The 19,598-nt window shown below is 44.1% G+C and overlaps 1 protein-coding gene across 5 annotated transcripts in view; it reads left to right on the top strand.

Moving 5' to 3' along the window:
- FAM131B (family with sequence similarity 131 member B) overlaps positions 1-19,598 on the top strand; it is a 90,229-nt gene that overhangs the window by 37,114 nt on the left and 33,517 nt on the right. For all 5 annotated transcript variants that reach the window (XR_012155017.2, XR_012155016.2, XM_073312476.2 and 2 more), the window contains exon 2: positions 19,399-19,508. Coding sequence is in view for 3 of the 5 variants with exons in the window: in XM_073312476.2 (XP_073168577.1) it covers positions 19,399-19,508 (110 nt within the window). In the remaining 2 variants the exon portion in view is untranslated. The remainder of the gene's footprint in view (positions 1-19,398; positions 19,509-19,598) is intronic.

Here is a 19,598-nt window from a genome sequence, read left to right as displayed (position 1 = left end):
TCATTTTTCCCAAGTGTTCACTGAATAATTTGGACAGATAATTTTCAGCTTGTGGGTCATTCATGAATTTTTCACTTTGACTATTCACTATTTCTAGTTTGCAATTGGTCACATATTATTGTTTCTGTTCCATGATTGCATGACTGAAATATTTCATTAGGAGAATGATGAATGATAAATAAGGCACTTTTTAGTGTGAATTTGCAGATAAATAATTATGTTAAAATTCATGAAGCTTTTGGGATTTCTAGGTTTCAGAGTAACAGCCGTGTTAGTCTGTATTCGCAAAAAGAAAAGGAGTACTTGTGGCACCTTAGAGACTAACCAATTTATTTGAGCTTAAGCTTTCGTGAGCTACAGCTCACTTCATTGCATCCGATGAAGTGAGCTGTAGATCACGAAAGCTCATGCTCAAATAAATTGATTAGTCTCTAAGGTGCCACAAGTACTCCTTTTCTTTTTGGGATTTCCAAAAATTTTTGCAGATACCTAGCAATCTAACATTAATATTTTGTACAAATTGTTTGTGAAACAAAATTTTAATTCCTTGTAACTTGTGTGGTTTTTAAGGCAACAAGTTTTAAAGGAGCCGAAAGTATGTAGGAACCCAACTCTGATTGAAATTCAATTATTCACTATTATATATAAGCAGATTTTAATGTGCCATTATCCTCCCCGAGGAGGACAACTCACCATCTTATGGTTTAGTCACTTCTACGTTTTTCTGCATGCAAAGTCATTTTTTTCCTAGTGAAGAAAGTTTGCTTGTTTCCTGCATGTCTGATCTGAAAATGAATTAAGCTCAAACCTAAAAAAACAAAAACAAAAAAAAAACAATTAAAATTAACCTTTGGACTGAGACAAAACATAGGAAGTTTCAGCCTTAGAGGAGACTATTTGAAGCCATCATGATGAAGTGAGAGCAGAGGCTTTACCTAGACTGATTGCACCCCTTCCCATTTACAGCTGCTGCCATCACAGGACCAGATTGTTCATGACTATTGTACAAATGGAGGAAGGTGCATGGAGTCTTTCCCTCTCTTACCCGCTTATGCAGGTGCCATGCATGTTTGCAGTTATTGCACTCTTTTGAATGCAGCAACTGCTCCCTGATAGTACCCCCTAATGGAGAAAACAGGGCAACCACTGAAAAGGAGCACACTGTTGCATCCAAAAAACTTTACAACAGGCATGTTTCCCCTGTGCTGCACAACTGACCTCTGAGAGACATTGTGCCTCCTAGAGCTTCCTCTGAGCATGGTAGAGTCTGTACCACCTTCAAAGAGAACCAGAGCCTAATAACAGTATTGTCAAATAAAGCATAAGTTAGGCTCCCAAGTGGATTAAAAAACCATGAGGTTTTATATATAAGAAATTTATTCTGATTCTTTGGGTGTTTGAGCCTTTCGGGTTCACATTTTCAAGCCCTTCTTTGCAACTATGAGAAAAGAAAACCTTTTTTTAAATGAAAGCTGAAATTCTTGTGTGTTCTCAGGACTCCAGGAGCTAAAGATTTAAGGAAAACACCAAATTCATGAGACTTAAAATATAATTGCAAGAGATGGCAACAACTTTAATGGACACAATCTGCTCTGTAGTAAGCTGCAGCTTTCCCCACTCATAGGGAGATTTCCAACAGACTGCTCTGTTGCCCCAATTAAATAATAGTGTCCTCAACCTCCCATTACCATGTTATTCCCGCTCCACCCCACACTAGGTTTACCACATCTGAGGTTCAAAAAACTGGGACGTTTGGGGTGAGCCTGATTCCATAAAACTAGCCAGTTGGCAGTGTCTGGAGCACCCTTTTGCAGATGTCCCAGAGCAGCTACCTCAAAAAAGGGACGATCCTGGGAAATCCTGGACAGGTGGCTGCCCTACCCCACACAGGGCTATATAAAAGTACTTGCTTCAATTGATATGGGAGAAGCAAAGAATGGGAGGAAGCTGGGAAGGGGCCTGGGATGATATGGCAGGCTTTACATAGCGATAAAGCGGTGGTTCTCAAACTTTTGTATTGGTGACCCCTTTCACACAGCAAGCTTCTGAGTGTGACAACCCCTTATAAATTAAAAACACATTTTTTATATTTAACACTATTATAAATGCTGGAGGCAAAGTGGGGTTTGGCAGTGGCGACTGACAGCTCGTGACCCCTCATGTAATAACTTCATGACCCCCTGATGGGTCCCAACCCCCAGTTGGAGAACTCAGCAATAAACGTTTGTGTTTGCTTGGGGAGGTGCATTCTTGTTAGAAAATAACCCAGAGGAGTAGAGGGAGGGAAGGGAATCTGGGGTGTGGAGGGTTTGAATGTTTTTGTGTTTCTGTGATTTGTCTCCTTTGGAACTGTGGCTTTTGTTTTTTTGTTTTGAGGTTTTTATTTAATCAATATGCGCACTGACAGATGTAGTGTAGCCGGCAGACCCTTCGATGAACTGTGGTTGCCAGGCCAGGATTTAGGGAGACCCTGTGTTAACACTAAGCAATTCCCAGGTTCTGTTAGAAATTCTGGGCCAGAGAGGAATCATAGAATCATAGAATATCAGGGTTGGAAGGGACCTCAGGAGGTCATCTAGTCCAACCCCCTGCTCAAGAGCAGGACTAATCCCCAAATAAATCAGCCCAGCCAGGGCTTTGTCAAGCCTGACCTTAAAAACTTCTAAGGAAGGAGATTCCACCACCTCCCTAGGCAACGCATTCCAGTGTTTCACCACCCTCCTAGTGAAAAAGTTTTTCCTAATATCCAACCTAAACCTCCCCCACTGCAACTTGAGACCATTAAACCTTGTCCTGTCCTCTTCCACCACTGAGAATAGTCTAGAACCATCCTCTCTGGATCCACCTCTCAGGTAGTTGAAAGCAGCTATCAAATCCCCCCTCATTCTTCTCTTCTGCAGATTCAACAATCCCAGTTCCCTCAGCCTCTCCTCATAAGTCATGTGTTCCAGACCCCTAATCATTTTTGTTGCCCTTCTCTGGACTCCTTCCAATTTATCCACATCCTTCTTGTAGTGTGGGGCCCAAAACTGGACACAGTACTCCAGATGAGGCCTCACCAATGTCGAATAGAGGGGAACGATCACGTCCCTCGATCTGCTCGCTATGCCCCTACTTATACATCCCAAAATGCCATTGGCCTTCTTGGCAACAAGGGCACACTGCTGACTCATATCCAGCTTCTCGTCCACTGTCACCCCTAGGTCCTTTTCCGCAGAACTGCTGCCTAGCCATTCGGTCCCTAGTCTGTAGCTGTGCATTAGGTTCTTCCGTCCTAAGTGCAGGACCCTGCACTTATCCTTATTGAACCTCATCAGATTTCTTTTGGCCCAATCCTCCAATTTGTCTAGGTCCTTCTGTATCCTATCCCTCCCCTCCAGCGTATCTACCACTCCTCCCAGTTTAGTATCATCCGCAAATTTGCTGAGAGTGCAATCCACACCATCCTCCAGATCATTTATGAAGATATTGAACAAAACCAGCCCCAGGACCGACCCCTGGGGCACTCCACTTGACACCGGCTGCCAACTAGACATGGAGCCATTGATCATTACCCGTTGAGCCAGACAATCTAGCCAACTTTCTACCCACCTTATAGTGCATTCATCCAGCCCATACTTCTTTAACTTGCTGACAAGAATACTGTGGGAGACCATGTCAAAAGCTTTGCTAAAGTGAAGATACAATACATCCACTGCTTTCCCTTCATCCACAGAACCAGTAATCTCATCATAGAAGGTGATTAGATTAGTCAGGCATGACCTTCCCTTGGTGAATCCATGCTGACTGTTCCTGATCACTTTCCTCTTGTGTAAGTGCTTTAGGATTGATTCTTTGAGGACCTGCTCCATGATTTTTCCGGGGACTGAAGTGAGGCTGAATGGCCTGTAGTTCCCAGGATCCTCCTTCTTCCCTTTTTTAAAGATTGGCACTACATTAGCCTTTTTCCAGTCGTCCGGGACTTCCCCCGTTTGCCACAAGTTTTCAAAGATAATGGCCAATGGCTCTGCAATCACAGCCGCCAGTTCCTTTAGCACTCTCGGATGCAACTCATCCGGCCCCATGGACTTGTGCACGTCCAGCTTTTCTATATAGTCCCTAACCACCTCTTTCTCCACAGAGGGCTGGCCATCTATTCCCCATGTTGTGATGCCCAGCGCAGCAGTCTGGGAGCTGACCTTGTTAGTGAAGACAGAGGCAAAAAAAGCATTGAGTACATTAGCTTTTTCCACATCCTCTGTCACTAGGTTGCCTCCCTCATTCAGTAAGGGGCCCACACTTTCCTTGGCTTTCTTCTTGTTGCCAACATACCTGAAGAAACCCTTCTTGTTACTCTTAACGTCTCTCGCTAGCTGCAGCTCCAGGTGCGATTTGGCCCTCCTGATTTCATTCCTACATGCCCGAGCAATATTTTTATACTCTTCCCTAGTCATATGTCCAACCTTCCACTTCTTGTAAGCTTCTTTTTTATGTTTAAGATCCGCTAGGATTTCACCGTTAAGCCAAGCTGGTCGCCTGCCATATTTACTATTCTTTCGACACATCGGGATGGTTTGTCCCTGTAACCTCAACAGGGATTCCTTGAAATACAGCCAGCTCTCCTGGACTCCTTTCCCCTTCATGTTAGTCCCCCAGGGGATCCTACCCATCTGTTCCCTGAGGGAGTCGAAGTCTGCTTGCCTGAAGTCCCCGGTCCGTATCCTGCTGCTTACCTTTCTTCCCTGTGTCAGGATCCTGAACTCAACCAACTCATGGTCACTGCCTCCCAGATTCCCATCCACTTTTGCTTCCCCTACTAATTCTTCCCGGTTTGTGAGCAGCAGGTCAAGAATAGCTCCCCCCCCTAGTTGGCTCCTCTAGCACTTGCACCAGGAAATTGTCCCCTACGCTTTCCAAAAACTTCCTGGATTGTCTATGGACCGCTGTATTGCTCTCCCAGCAGATATCAGGAAAATTAAAGTCACCCATGAGAACCAGGGCGTGCGATCTAGTAGCTTCCGCAAGCTGCCGGAAGAAAGCCTCATCCACCTCATCCCCCTGGTCCGGTGGTCTATAGCAGACAGTGAGGACCACTGCCTCAAGAGAGAATCCTCCTTATACTCATCATACTCTCGTCCTGACTCTTCTCTTTGGAAATGTGTCTGTGTCTAAGCTCTAATGTGCCTGTTCATGTTATCATACAATACTGAAACCTCACTTGTCTTTTAATCATGTGCCCTAACCTGCTTCTGCTCTACTCTATCCAAGGCAATAACATGGTTTGGGGACATTGTTAAAACAACAGGTCCCAATTACGCTATTGGATGGAAGCATGTTTTGAATGTGAGATGGAATATCTGCACAGTTACTGGGTCTCTACCTCCCACCTGAAGAGCAGTGGTTTGCTGGATGACATGTGCTCTACATCAGATGGCATTTGATTCCTTTTAGTTTTAGCTTAAGTAAAGTTTAGCTTTCTAAAAGGAATGAATTATTTTTTTCTACTGTGAATGTCAGCCAGTGAGTGCCCCCTGGTTCCCTTCGTTGTCACATATTTCCTCCTGGAGGAGTTTCCTCAGACTCCTCTATGTGTCACAGCCAGCCACCCCAGGCTCCCATCAGTGCTAAGAGTCTGGGTAACAGGCAAGAGGAAATGCAAACTCTTATTGATTAGAAGAAATTTTATATAATTGGCATTGCTGAAACCTGCTGGGACAATTCACATGATTAAAGTATTAAAATCACTAGTTACAACTAGGGTTGCCCCTTCCCCGAGGCCACGCCCCCTGCACTGGCCCTTCCCCAAGACCCTGCCCCCCGCTGACTACATTCCTCCTCCCTTGGTGGCTCGCTCTCCCCGACCCTCACTCACTTTCACTGGACTGGGGCAGGGGGTTGGGGTGCGTGAGGAGGTGAAGGCTCTAATTGGGAGTGCGGCCTCCAGGGTGGGGCCAGAAATGAGGAGTTCAGGGTGCGTGAGGGAGCTCCAGACTGGGGCAGGGAGTTAGGTGCCTGAGGGGGTGAGGGCTCTGTCTGGGGGTGCAGGCTCTGGGGTAGGGCCAGAGATGAGGGGTTTGGGATGCAGGAGGGGGCTCCAGGCTGTGGGATGTGGCAGCGGGGTTCAGGGTGTGGGAGGTAGCTCTGGGCTGTGGCAAGGAGTTGGGGTGAAGGGGGGTGAGGGCTCCATCTGGGGCTGCAGGCTCTGGGGTGCAGGAGGGGGCCATGGGTTTGGGGGGGCTCAGGGCTGGGGCAGGGGGTTGGAGCTTGGGGTTGGGGCACAGACTTACCTCCGGTGGCTCCTGGTCAGCAACTCAGTGGGGGGTGCTAAGGCAGGCTTTCTGCCTGTCCTGGCTCCGCAGTGTGCCCCAGAAGTGGCCAGCAGGTCTGGCTCCTAATCGGAGGCGTGGCAGGCTCTCGTCCACAGGTTCCCAGCCAGTGGGAGTGCGCAGCTGGTGCTTGGGTAGCACCCCTGCCTAGGAGCCAGACCTCCTGGCCCCTTCCGGGGCGCAGCGCAGAGCCAGGACAGGTAGAGACTAGCCTGCCTTAGTGCCGCAGCACTGCCGACCAGACTTGTATGTGCCCAGTCCATGGTGCTGACCGGAACCACCAGGGTCCCTTTTCTACTGGGTGTTCTGGTTGAAAACCAGACACCTGGTCACCCTAGTTACAACTGTAGTGCATTGAAAACTGAATTGAAATTGTAAGCTATCACTTTAAATGCTCAGGGTTTTTCCTGGTCCTGCTTGTGGGCTATGGGGCCCGGTAGGGAAGTGTGTAGCTACTTTGTCATTAGGTTTAGTGACTTTTTGGTTTCCCTAGTGAAAAAATAAGTGTCAAACTGACCAGTGACAAATCTAGCGACTTTCACTGCAAATTACAGTGACATTCAGAGAAAGAAGTCACCAATATATATAATCACAAAATCATTCAGAAGCAGCTCAATACTATTAATAAAATCCATTCCATGTTCTTCTTACTACATTCTTTTGCACACCAAGTCAATGTCATTATGTCTCAACTGAGCATGTCCTTGGAAGGAATCACACTCCAGGGCTTCTTGGGCTAAGATCACTATAATCTGCAGGTGAAGAAAAGTAATTTCTGGAGGCTAATTAAATACTTTGCTAAAGCCAGATACACTTCGGAGAGAGCTGCACATTAGCCAGGGCTTGTTTTATCCAGATATGTTCTTTGTGATGCAAAGAAAGATGGCTAATGAAGTAGGCAGAGTGGGAGAGGCAAGTTAGCCAGTGAGGAGAGCTGCACAGATGGAAGATGGGGTGGGATGAGACAGGGCCATGTGCCCCAATGGGGCAGGGGCACCATGCCTCCAGGGATGAAGCCCTTACTCCAGGATCAAAGGTGGAGCTAGCTTGATTTCGGCTCCCCTTTACTCCTTCTCCTGCCTTGGCCTGGGGTTAGCTGCCCACCTGTTTTCAGAAATCAAACTCAGGGGTGGGGAAGGGTGCTGGCTAGCAGATTTTTGTTTTTAAATCTACTTTCTTGGCTCCCTGCAGCAACGAGCTCAGGTGAGGCGAATGCCCTCTTCCCCCTGGCTCTGGGCTCTCCCTTTCACTAACCTGTTGACTCAAATCCAGAATGGCAAGAGCTGCAGTGTACAAAGCGCCCTTCCCAATAAGCAGAGGGCTGCCATTTCCTTCTCAATGAGCAGAGGGCACCCTCCTGATAATGACAGTGTACTGTTGTAGTTTGTTGTAGTTGCTTCTGGTGTGCAACAGAATGTAGTAAGAAGAGCATGGAATGGAATCTGGGAGGCAGTGACCATGAGTTGGTTGAGTTCAGGATCCTGACGCAGGGAAGAAAGGTAAGCAGCAGGATACGGACCCTGGACTTCAGGAAAGCAGACGTCGACTCCCTCAGGGAACGGATGGCCAGGATCCCCTGGGGGACTAACTTGAAGGGGAAAGGAGTCCAGGAGAGCTGGCTGTATTTCAAGGAATCCCTGTTGAGGTTACAGGGACAAACCATCCCGATGAGTCGAAAGAATAGTAAATATGGCAGGCGACCAGCTTGGCTTAATGGTGAAATCCTAGCGGATCTTAAACATAAAAAAGAAGCTTACAAGAAGTGGAAGGTTGGACATATGACCAGGGAAGAGTATAAAAATATTGCTCGGGCATGTAGGAATGATATCAGGAGGGCCAAATCGCACCTGGAGCTGCAGCTAGCCAGAGATGTCAAGAGTAACAAGAAGGGTTTCTTCAGGTATGTTGGCAACAAGAAGAAAGCCAAGGAATGTGTGGGCCCCTTACTGAATGAGGGAGGCAACCTAGTGACAGAGGATGTGGAAAAAGCTAATGTACTCAATGCTTTTTTTGCCTCTGTTTTCACTAACAAGGTCAGCTCCCAGACTGCTGCGCTGGGCATCACAAAATGGGGAAGAGATGGCCAGCCCTCTGTGGAGATAGAGGTGGTTAGGGACTATTTAGAAAAGCTGGACGTGCACAAGTCCATGGGGCCGGACGAGTTGCATCCGAGAGTGCTGAAGGAATTGGCGGCTGTGATTGCAGAGCCATTGGCCATTATCTTTGAAAACTCGTGGCGAACCGGGGAAGTCTCGGATGACTGGAAAAAGGCTAATGTAGTGCCAATCTTTAAAAAAGGGAAGAAGGAGGATCCTGGGAACTACAGGCCAGTCAGCCTCACTTCAGTCCCTGGAAAAATCATGGAGCAGGTCCTCAAAGAATCAATCCTGAAGCACTTAGAGGAGAGGAAAGTGATCAGGAACAGCCAGCATGGATTCACCAAGGGAAGGTCATGCCTGACTAATCTAATCGCCTTTTATGATGAGATTACTGGTTCTGTGGATGAAGGGAAAGCAGTGGATGTATTGTTTCTTGACTTTAGCAAAGCTTTTGACATGGTCTCCCACAGTATTCTTGTCAGCAAGTTAAGGAAGTATGGGCTGGATGAATGCACTATAAGGTGGGTAGAAAGCTGGCTAGATTGTCGGGCTCAACGGCTAGTGATCAATGGCTCCATATCTAGTTGGCAGCCAGTATCAAGTGGAGTGCCCCAAGGGTCGGTCCTGGGGCCAGTTTTGTTCAATATCTTCATAAATGATCTGGAGGATGGTGTGGATTGCACTCTCTCAGCAAATTTGCGGATGATACTAAACTGGGAGGAGTGGTAGATACGCTGGAGGGGAGGGATAGGATACAGAAGGACCTAGACAAATTGGAGGATTGGGCCAAAAGAAATCTGATGAGGTTCAATAAGGATAAGTGCAGGGTCCTGCACTTAGGACGGAAGAACCCAATGCACAGCTACAGACTAGGGACCGAATGGCTAGGCAGCAGTTCTGCGGAAAAGGACCTAGGGGTGACAGTGGACGAGAAGCTGGATATGAGTCAGCAGTGTGCCCTTGTTGCCAAGAAGGCCAATGGCATTTTGGGATGTATAAGTAGGGGCATAGCGAGCAGATCGAGGGACGTGATCGTTCCCCTCTATTCGACATTGGTGAGGCCTCATCTGGAGTACTGTGTCCAGTTTTGGGCCCCACACTACAAGAAGGATGTGGATAAATTGGAGAGAGTCCAGCGAAGGGCAACAAAAATGATTAGGGGTCTGGAACACATGACTTATGAGGAGAGGCTGAGGGAGCTGGGATTGTTTAGCCTGCAGAAGAGAAGAATGAGGGGGGATTTGATAGCTGCTTTCAACTACCTGAAAGGGGGTTCCAAAGAGGATGGCTCTAGACTGTTCTCAATGGTAGCAGATGACAGAACGAGGAGTAATGGTCTCAAGTTGCAGTGGGGGAGGTTTAGATTGGATATTAGGAAAAACTTTTTCACTAAGAGGGTGGTGAAACACTGGAATGCGTTACCTAGGGAGGTGGTAGAATCTCCTTCCTTAGAGGTTTTTAAGTTCAGGCTTGACAAAGCCCTGGCTGGGATGATTTAACTGGGAATTGGTCCTGCTTTGAGCAGGGGGTTGGACTAGATGACCTTCTGGGGTCCCTTCCAACCCTGATATTCTATGATTCTATGATTCTATGATTTTATTAACACTATTGAGCTGCTTCTGAATGATTTTGTTACTATACTTGCCTGTGCGCACGTGTGTGTGTGTGTGTATTAGGGCTGTCGATTAATCGCAGTTAATTCATGTGATTACCTCAAAAATTAACAGTGATTAATTAATCACATTGTTAAACAATAGAATACCAATTGAAATTTATTAAATATTTTTGGATGTTTTCCTACATTTTCAAATATATTGGTTTCAATTACAACACAGAATACAAAGTGTACATTTATATTATTATTTTTATTACAAATATTTGCACTGTAAAAAATGATAAACAAAATAAATAGTATTTTTCAGTTCACCTCATACAAGCACACTAGTGCAATCTCTTTGTCATGAAAGTGCAACTTAAAAATGTAAATTTTTTTGTTATATAACTGCACTCAAAAACAACACAATGTAAAACTTTAGAGCCTCCAAGTCTATTCAGTCCTACTTCTTCAGCCAATCATGAAGAGAAACAAGTTTGTTTACATTTATGGGAGATAATGCTGCCCGCTTCTTATTTACAATGTCACCTGAAAGTGAGAACAGGCATTCGCATGGCACTTTTTTGTTGGCACTGCAAGGTATTTACGTGCCAGATATGCTAAACATTCATATGCCCCTTCATGCTTTGGCCACCATTCCAGAGGACATGCTTTCGTATTGATGACTCTCATTAAAAAAATAATGTGTTAATTAAATTTGTGACTGAACTCCTTGGGGGAGAATTGTATGTCTGCTGCTCTGTTTTATCCTCATTATGCCATATATTTCGTGTTATAGCAGTCTCAGATGATGACCCAGCACATGTTGTTCATTTTAAGAATACTTTCACTGCAGGTGTGACAAAACACAAAGAAAGTACCAATATGAGATTTCTAAAGATAGCTACAGCACTCGACCCAAGGTTTAAGAATCTGAAGTGCCTTCCAAAATCTCAGCGGGAGAGATATGGAGCATGCTTTCAGAAGTCTTAAAAGAGCAACACTCTTACGCAGAAACTACAGAACCTGAACCACCAAAAAAGAAAATCAACCTTCTGCTTGTGGCATCTGACTCAGATGACGAAAATGAACATGTGTCAGTCCACACTGCTTTGAATTGTTATCAAGCAGAACCGGTCATCAGCATGGACGCATGTCCCCTGGAATGGTGGTTGAAGCATGAAGGGACATATGAATCTTTAGCGCATCTGACGTGTAAATATTTTGTGACGCGGCTACAACAGTGCCATGCCTGTTCTCACTTTCTGGTGACATTGTAAACAAGAAGCGGGCAGCATTATCTCCTGCAAATGTAAACAAACTTGTTTGTCTGAGCAACTGGCTGAACAAGAAGTAGGACTGAATGGACTTGTAGGCTTTAAAGTTTTACATTGTTTTATTTTTGAATGAAGTTTTTTTTGTACATAATACTACATTGGTAAATTCAATTTTCATGATAAAGAGATTGCACTACAGTACTTGTATGAGGTGAATTGAAAAATACTATTTATTTTGTTTTTTACAGTGCAAATATTTGCAATAATAATAAGCATAAAGTGAACACTGTATGCTTTGTATTGTGCGCTGTAACTGAAATCAATATATTTGAAAAAGTAGAGAACATCCAAAAATATGCAAATAAATGGTACTCTATTATTTTTTTAATAGCGTGATTAATCACAATTAATTTTTTTAATTGCTTGACAGCCCTAATATATAATTCTCTGTTGAATTCTCTGGACATTTTTTTTTTAGTGACATTTTTTACACCTTTTGAGTGCTTAAATAGCTACATCTAGTGACTTTTCAGGGTTTGTCTGGTGACTTCATGGTATGTGGAGTTGGCAACACTGCGAAGAGCCAGTAAGTTGGGATGAGTTGTGCCTCTCTGCCTTAGGGAGCAGCCTGCTTTGTCTCTTCAGTTATGTGGTTCTTTTGTGTTATCATTCTGAATGTTAAGCAATAAAGTAGTGTTACTTTGCAACCATCTGGCAAGAGTATTTTATGTTTCTATTTAACTTTGCTGTGTGCATGCCATGAACATAACAACAACCCGTTCAGGAAAGACAGGGTAGGTGAAAAAGGTGAGGAGTGACACTCTACATTAAAGACACCCTTACCTGTTTTAGAGATATTGATAAGTCAGAGGCACAGTATCTCGAATGCACAGGGATCAATGTGCTAACAAGCAGGGGGTACTTTTGTAAGTTATAGATAATTGTCTAACACAAAAGGTATTGCACCCAACATGAGGTAACTATTCTGGGTCTCATTATGATGGATAAAGATGAATTACTCACTGGACTGGAAGTTGGTGGTTGCCATGGGGACCAGTGATCATGACCTGATTACATTCAAAATGGGCACTGGTGCAATCACTGCTGGAATACTGTGTACAGTTCTGGTGTCCACAATTCAAAAAGAATGTTGGTAAATTTTAGAGGGTTCAGAGAAGAGCCACAAGAATGATTAAAGGATTAGAAAACCTGCCTTACAGTGATAGAGGCAAGGAGCTCAATCAAGCAGAGGAAGGTATAAGCAGAGTCAATAGCTGGAAGTTGAAGCTAGACAAATTCAGACTGGAAATAAGATGTAAATTTTTAATTAGTGAGTGTAATTAACCATTGAACAATTTACTAAGGGTTGTGGTGGATCTCCATCACTGACAGTTTTTAAATCAGGATTGGATTTTTTTAAAAAGATCTGCTCTAGGAATTATTCTGGGGAAGTGTAAAGGAGTTCTTTCACTGCAGGTGCACCTCCTTTTGGGTACATCTGGGAATGAGCACTCGCCCTGTCTGGCACCCCCTTTTGCTGGTTGCTCAGACTGTGGCCCGTCTCTCTTTGTGATTCAGAATGCTCCATCTTCATGACTCAGCCATCTGTCCAGGTCACTATATAGTCCTCCTCTTCTGAAGTAACAAAGTCCCACCATACACTGTCTTAGATGGTCTTCCATTCCAGATCTCCAGGTCCTGTGCCACTTTCCCCCAGTGGCTGACTGGAGAACCCAGGCTCTCCCTCTACAGTGGGTTCCCACCCTTGAGCCAGCAGCCAAGTTCTGCCAGTTCCATTCCATGATGCTGTTTCCTTGGGCTTCTTCCTACCCAGCCTTTCTTCCCCGCAACTTCTCTGGGTTGACCCTTCTTTCAGGGCTAGGATCCTAGGACTGATCCTCTCCCCTGGGTTTCCTCCTCCTCACCACCTCTCTGTTCCCAGAGAGTGACTGCAGACTCCCTCTCTGCAGCCCTCTGCTGCTGTCAACTTCCTGCCTTTATACTAACCAGCCTGCTCCTGCCTAGGTGGGCTCCGTTAAGCCTGGCTCCCCTTCCAGGTGCAGCCAGGTACCATTATTGGCCTCCTAGGCCCACATTAACCCTGTCAGCACCTGTATGGGCTACACACCTCATCATAGGAAGTTCTATAGCCTGTGTAACACAGGAGGTCAGACTAAATTATCACAATGGTCCCTTCCAGCCTTAGAATCTATGAACCTATGAAAAATAGAGGACAGTCCCAATCAGTATATATATCTTTCTTGATTGTGATATATATAATTACATTTGCTGCCTTCATGAACAAAACTGATTGTGAGGAAAAATTTAGGCAGAAAAATATGCCTGTAAATTGGAAGCTTTTAAGAAGAGTTTTTTTAGCTGGCCAAAAAGACATGATTCCACAATCAAGGAAGAGGACAACTTTGGCTAAAAGCCCAGGTGGGTTCAGTGGTGAACTGATGGCAGCATTTAGAAAAAAAAGAACAATATATTACAAATGGAAAAAAGGGGAATTAGAAAGTAATCAGTATAAATTAGAAGCTATAAAGTGGAGAAAATGTGTAAGGAAAGATAAAGACATCAGGGAAAAATCCATGGCTGACAGGGCTAAGAATAACAAGACAGAGTTTTTAAAGTACATTAGGAACCAACAAACTCCTAGAAACCATAAAAATAAATCCATTACTATGCAGAGATGGTAAAAATGTTAATAAAGATGCAGAAATGGCAGAAGTGTTCAATAAATATTTCTATTTTGTATTTCATAGAATCATAGAATATCAGGGTTGGAAGGGACCTCAGGAGGTCATCTAGTCCAACCCCCTGCTCAAAGCAGGACCAATCCCCAACTAAATCATCCCAGCCAGGGCTTTGTCAAGCCTGACCTTAAAAACTTCTAAGGAAGGAGATTCCACCACCTCCCTAGGTAATGCATTCCAGTGTTTCACCACCCTCCTAGTGAAACGTTTTTCCTAATATCCAACCTAAACCTCCCCCACTGCAACTTGAGACCATTATTCCTCGTTCTATCATCTGCTACCACTGAGAACAGTCTAGATCCATCCTCTTTGGAACCCCATTTCAGGTAGTGGAAAGCTGCTATCAAATCCCCCCTCATTCTTCTCTTCTGCAGACTAAACAATCCCAGTTCCCTTGCCTTTACTCATAAGTCATGTGTTCCAGTTCCCTAATCATTTTTGTTGCCCTCCGCTGGACATTTTCCAATTTTTCCACATCCTTCTTGTAGTGTGGGGCCCAAAACTGGACACAGTACTCCAGATGAGGCCTCCCCAATGTCAAATAGAGGGGAACGATCACATCCCTCAATCTGCTGGCAATGCTCCTACTTATACGTCCCAAAATGCCATTGGCCTTCTTGGCAACAAGGGCACACTGTTAACTCCTATCCAGCTTCTCGTCCACTGTAACCCCTAGGTCCTTTTCTGCAGAACTGATGCCGAGCCATTCGGTCCCTAGTCTGTAGCAGTACATAGGATTCTTCCGTCCTAAGTGCAGGACTCTGCACTTGTCCTTGTTGAACCTCATCAGATTTCTTTTGGCCCAATCCTCTAATTTGTCTAAGGCCCTCTGTATCCTATCCCTACCCTCCAGTGTATCTACCTCTCCTCCCAGTTTAGTGTCATCTGCAAACTTGCTGAGGGTGCAATCCACACCATCCTCCAGATCATTTATGAAGATATTGAACAAAACCGGCCCCAGGACTGACCCTTGGGGCACTCCACTTGATACTGGCTGCCAACTAGACATGGAGCCATTGATCGCTACCCGTTGAACCCGACAATCTAGCCAACTTTCTATCCACCTTATAATGCATTCATCCAGCCCATACTTCTTTAACTTGCTGGCAAGAATACTGTGGGAGACCGTATCAAAAGCTTTGCTAAAGTCAAGGAACAACACGTCCACTGCTTTCCCCTCATCCACAGAGCCAAGTTATCTCGTCATAGAAAGCAATTAGATTAGTCAGGCATGACTTGCCCTTGGTGAATCCATGCTGACTGTTCCTGATCACTTTCCTCTCCTCTAAGTGCTTCAGAATTGATTCCTTGAGAACCTGCTCCATGATTTTTCCAGGGACTGAGGTGAGGCTGACTGGCCTGTAGTTCCCAGAATCCTCCTTCTTCCCTTTTTTAAAGATGGGAACTACATTAGCCTTTTTCCAGTCATCCGGGACTTTCCCCGATCGCCATGAGTTTTCAAAGATAATGGCCAATGGCTCTACAATCACATCCGCCAACTCCTTTAGCACTCTCGGATGCAGCGCATCCGGCCCCATGGACTTGTGCTCGTCCAGCTTTTCTAAATAGTCCTGAACCACTTCTTTTTCCACTGAGGGCTGGTCACCTCCTCCCCATGCTGTGCTGCCCAGTGCAGTAGTCTGGGAGCTGACCTTGTTCGTGAAGACAGAGGCAAAAAAAGCCTTGAGTACATTAGCTTTTTCCACATCCTCTGTCACTAGGTTGCCTCCCTCATTCAGTAAGGGGCCCACACTTTCCTTGACTTTCTTCTTGTTGCTAACATACCTGAAGAAACCCTTCTTGTTACTCTTAACATCTCTTGCTAGCTGCAACTCCAGGTGTGATTTGGCCTTCCTGATTTCACTCCTGCATGCCCAAGCAATATTTTTATTATCTTCCCTGGTCATTTGTCCAATCTTCCACTTCTTGTAAGCTTCTTTTTTGTGTTTAAGATCAGCAAGGATTTCACCGTTAAGCCAAGCTCGTCGCCTGCCATATTTACTATTCTTTTTACACATCTGGATGGTTTGTCCCTGTAACCTCAATAAGGATTCTTTAAAATACAGCCAGCTCTTGTGGACTCCTTTCCCCCTCATGTTATTTTCCCAGGGGATCTTTCCCATCAGTTTTCTGAGGGAGTCAAAGTCTGCTTTTCTGAAGTCCAGGGTCCGTATTCTGCTGCTCTTCTTTCTTCCCTGTGTCAGGATCCTGAACTCGACCATCTCATAGTCACTGCCTCCCAGGTTCCCATCCACTTTAGCTTCCCCTACTAATTCTTCCCGGTTTGTGAGCAGCAGGTCAAGAAGAGTTCTGCCCCTCGTTGGTTCCTCCAGCACTTGCACCAGGAAATTGTCCCCTACAGTTTCCAAAAACTTCCTGGATTGTCTGTGCACCGTTATATTGCTCTCCCAGCAGATATCAGGGTGATTGAAGTCTCCCATGAGAACCAGGGCCTGCGATCTAGTAACTTCCATGAGTTGCCAGAAGAAAGCCTCATCCAGCTCATCCCCCTGGTCTGGTGGTCTATAGCAGACTCCCACCACGACATCACCCTTGTTGCTCACACTTCTAAACTTAATCCAGAGACTCTCAGGTTTTTCTGCAGTTTCATACTTGAGCTCTGAGCAGTCATACTGCTCCCTTACACACAGTGCAACTCCCCCACCTTTTCTGCCCTGCCTGTCTTTCCTGAAAAGAAGCAAGATGATGGACTTGTACCACATGGGGATGATGAAGTACTTGCCAGTCCATTATTAATTAAGGAGGATGTTAAACATTTTTAAATCAACAGGCTCAGATAACTTGCCGCCAAAAATCCTAAAAGAGTTGGCTGATGAGATCTCTGGCCTACTGATGTTCATTTTTAATACAGTTTGGAATATGGGGAAAATTTCAGAAGGCTGGTTATGCCTGTATTCAAAGAGGGCAAGCAAGATGACACAAATAACTGCAGGTTGGGAAAAATAGTGGGAAAAACTGATATAGGATTTAACTGATAAATTAAAGGACAGGAATATAATTAAGGCCAGTCAACATGGTTTGGTGGAAAATAAGTATTGTCAAACAAACCTCATTTCATTTTTTGATGAGATTGCAAGTTGCATTGATAAACGTAACTGCATAGGTGTAATATACTTAGGGCTTGTCTATACAGGGAAAAATCCAGAATATATATTGCACAATAGGTATTGCTGAATAGCTATTCCTCAATAGTTTGCTGTGTGAACACACTTACTCTGCATTAAGAGTGCCTTTGTGTGGTTTACCTTAATCCACTTTGGAATTGGATCCACTTTGGCAGTGGATAAACCTAAACCATAAATAGACACTCTTAGTGTGTAATAAGAAGGTCCACACAGGAACTTAGTGTGGAATAGCTATTGCACTTTAAATTCACACCTTAGCTTTATTCTGCATGTTGACAAGCCCTTAGACTTTTGTAAGGCATTTGATTTAATACCACACAACATTTTGATTAAAAAATCAGCACTATACAATATCAACAAAGCACATGTTAAATTGATTAAGAACTGGCTAACTGACAGATCTCAAAAAGTAGTAGTCAATGGGGAATCATCATCAAATTGGTGTGTATTTTTAGTGGGGTTTCACAGACATAGGTACTAGGCCCAATACTTTTCAAAATTTTCATTGATGATCTGGAAGTAAATATAAAATCATTGCTGATAAAATTTGCAGATGATACAATGATTAGCAGAGTGGTAAATAATGATGAGGGCAGGGCAGTTATACTGAATAATCTGGATCACTTGGTAGACTGGGCCAATTCAAGCAATGTGTGTTTTAATACAGCCAAATGCAAAATTATACATCTAGGAACAAGGAATGCTGATCACACCTGCAGAATGGGGGACCATATCCTCGAAAGTAGAGACTCTGAAAAGGATTTAGGGATCACAGTGGACAAGCAACTGAACATGAACTTTCAGTAATGCTGTGGGGGAAAAAAAGACTAATGCAATTCTTGGATGTATAAACAGGGAAGTAGTGAGTAGGAGTAGGGAGCAGAGATGACATGGTATTTACCAGAAGTGCATTTTACCTGGTAAAATCATGGGAAAAACTAGTTAGTCACAGTTTAAGGCATTTTCTATTTTAAAAAAGTTTTCATTAATGCACACTACATTCTACTTTGTTTTAGTTCCATATTCAAGTTGTGGTGTCATAAAGCAGTAGATTTGTAGATTAATTTAGAGTTGTACAAATAAAATGTAAACCTGCAGTGAGTGTAATACTAATATATATAATTATAATACTGAACATTTGACTGTCTATACATTCTGGTTCGGAATTTTCTCAAGGAAGTTGTACAGGTCATGACTCATTTCAGTTTTCAATATTATATAAACAGAAGTCAAAAACATTTGATTATATGAAAATGACAATAATGCAGAGTTGAAGCATTAAGCAATCAGAAGCATGCAGAGTTGCAAACTACTAGTCCGGGTCCACTTGGCCATACAGCATTCTGTAGCAGAAGACCAACTTTGAGGTAGTGGATAGACCGCACCTATTCCTCAGTTTTGAATGAATGTATTCAAAGTTTGAAAAGATTCGTTCTGTGCTTGCTGAACTTGCTGGCCACTGATGCCATTATTTTTCACAGTTTAACCCAGGTTTAAGCTAGTATGTACCCTGTCCTAAACTAGTTTTTCCCTGGAAATTGCCAACCCTGGTAGAGAGGTGGTTTTACCTCTGTACATGGCATTGCTGAGATAAGTACTTGAATACCATATCCAGTTCTGGTGTCCACATTTTTTAAAATGATGTTGGAGAATTGGAAAGGCTGTGGAGAAGAGCCACAAATTTGAGAGCTGGAGAAAATGCCTTACAGTGAGAGATTTATCAGTGAGAGAGCTTATCAAAAAGAAGACTGAGTGGTGATTTGATTATGGTGGATAAGTAACCTTCATGTGGGAGAAAATGCTGGGTACTCAAGGGCTCTTTAATCTAGAGAAAGACAGAACAAGAACTGGAAGTTGAAGCCAGACAAACTCAAATTAGAAATAAGGCACAAAATTGTAACAGTGAGGGTGATTAACCACTGGAATAAACTACCAGCGGTGGATTCTCCATCCCATATCAGTGCTGAATACCTGTCTAGAAGATATGCTTTAGTCAAACACAGGTTATTGGGCTCAATACAGGGATCAGTGGATGAAACTGAATGGTCTGTTCTATACAGAGGTCAGTCTAAATGATCTAAAGGCCTGTTACGGCTTTAAGCTTTATGAATCTATGACACACACTCCTTCCTTTGCTGAACTCTCATGTAAAACCCCTTATAGCACTGTTTAAAGTGATGGAAGCAAGGAATCCTGACTGGATGTTGTGTCCCCGCAGGGAATGAGGTGATTGCAGTGGACTGGAAGGGATTGAAAGATGTGGATCAGATCAATATGGACAGCACCAGCTCATTGCATGGCAGCAGCATCCACCGACCCTCCACTGAGGTGAGTGCCCATCCTATGCTTAGGGGGAGAAGACTAGAAAGTCTCAACCCCACTGAATACATATAAAGAGTCTGGGGTCACCAACCTCAG

This window comes from Lepidochelys kempii, chromosome 1, assembly GCF_965140285.1.
Source record: "Lepidochelys kempii isolate rLepKem1 chromosome 1, rLepKem1.hap1, whole genome shotgun sequence".
Classification (NCBI taxonomy): domain Eukaryota; kingdom Metazoa; phylum Chordata; order Testudines; family Cheloniidae; genus Lepidochelys; species Lepidochelys kempii.
Note: the sequence above shows the minus strand (reverse complement) of the source record. Positions and strands in the feature narration are given on the sequence as shown.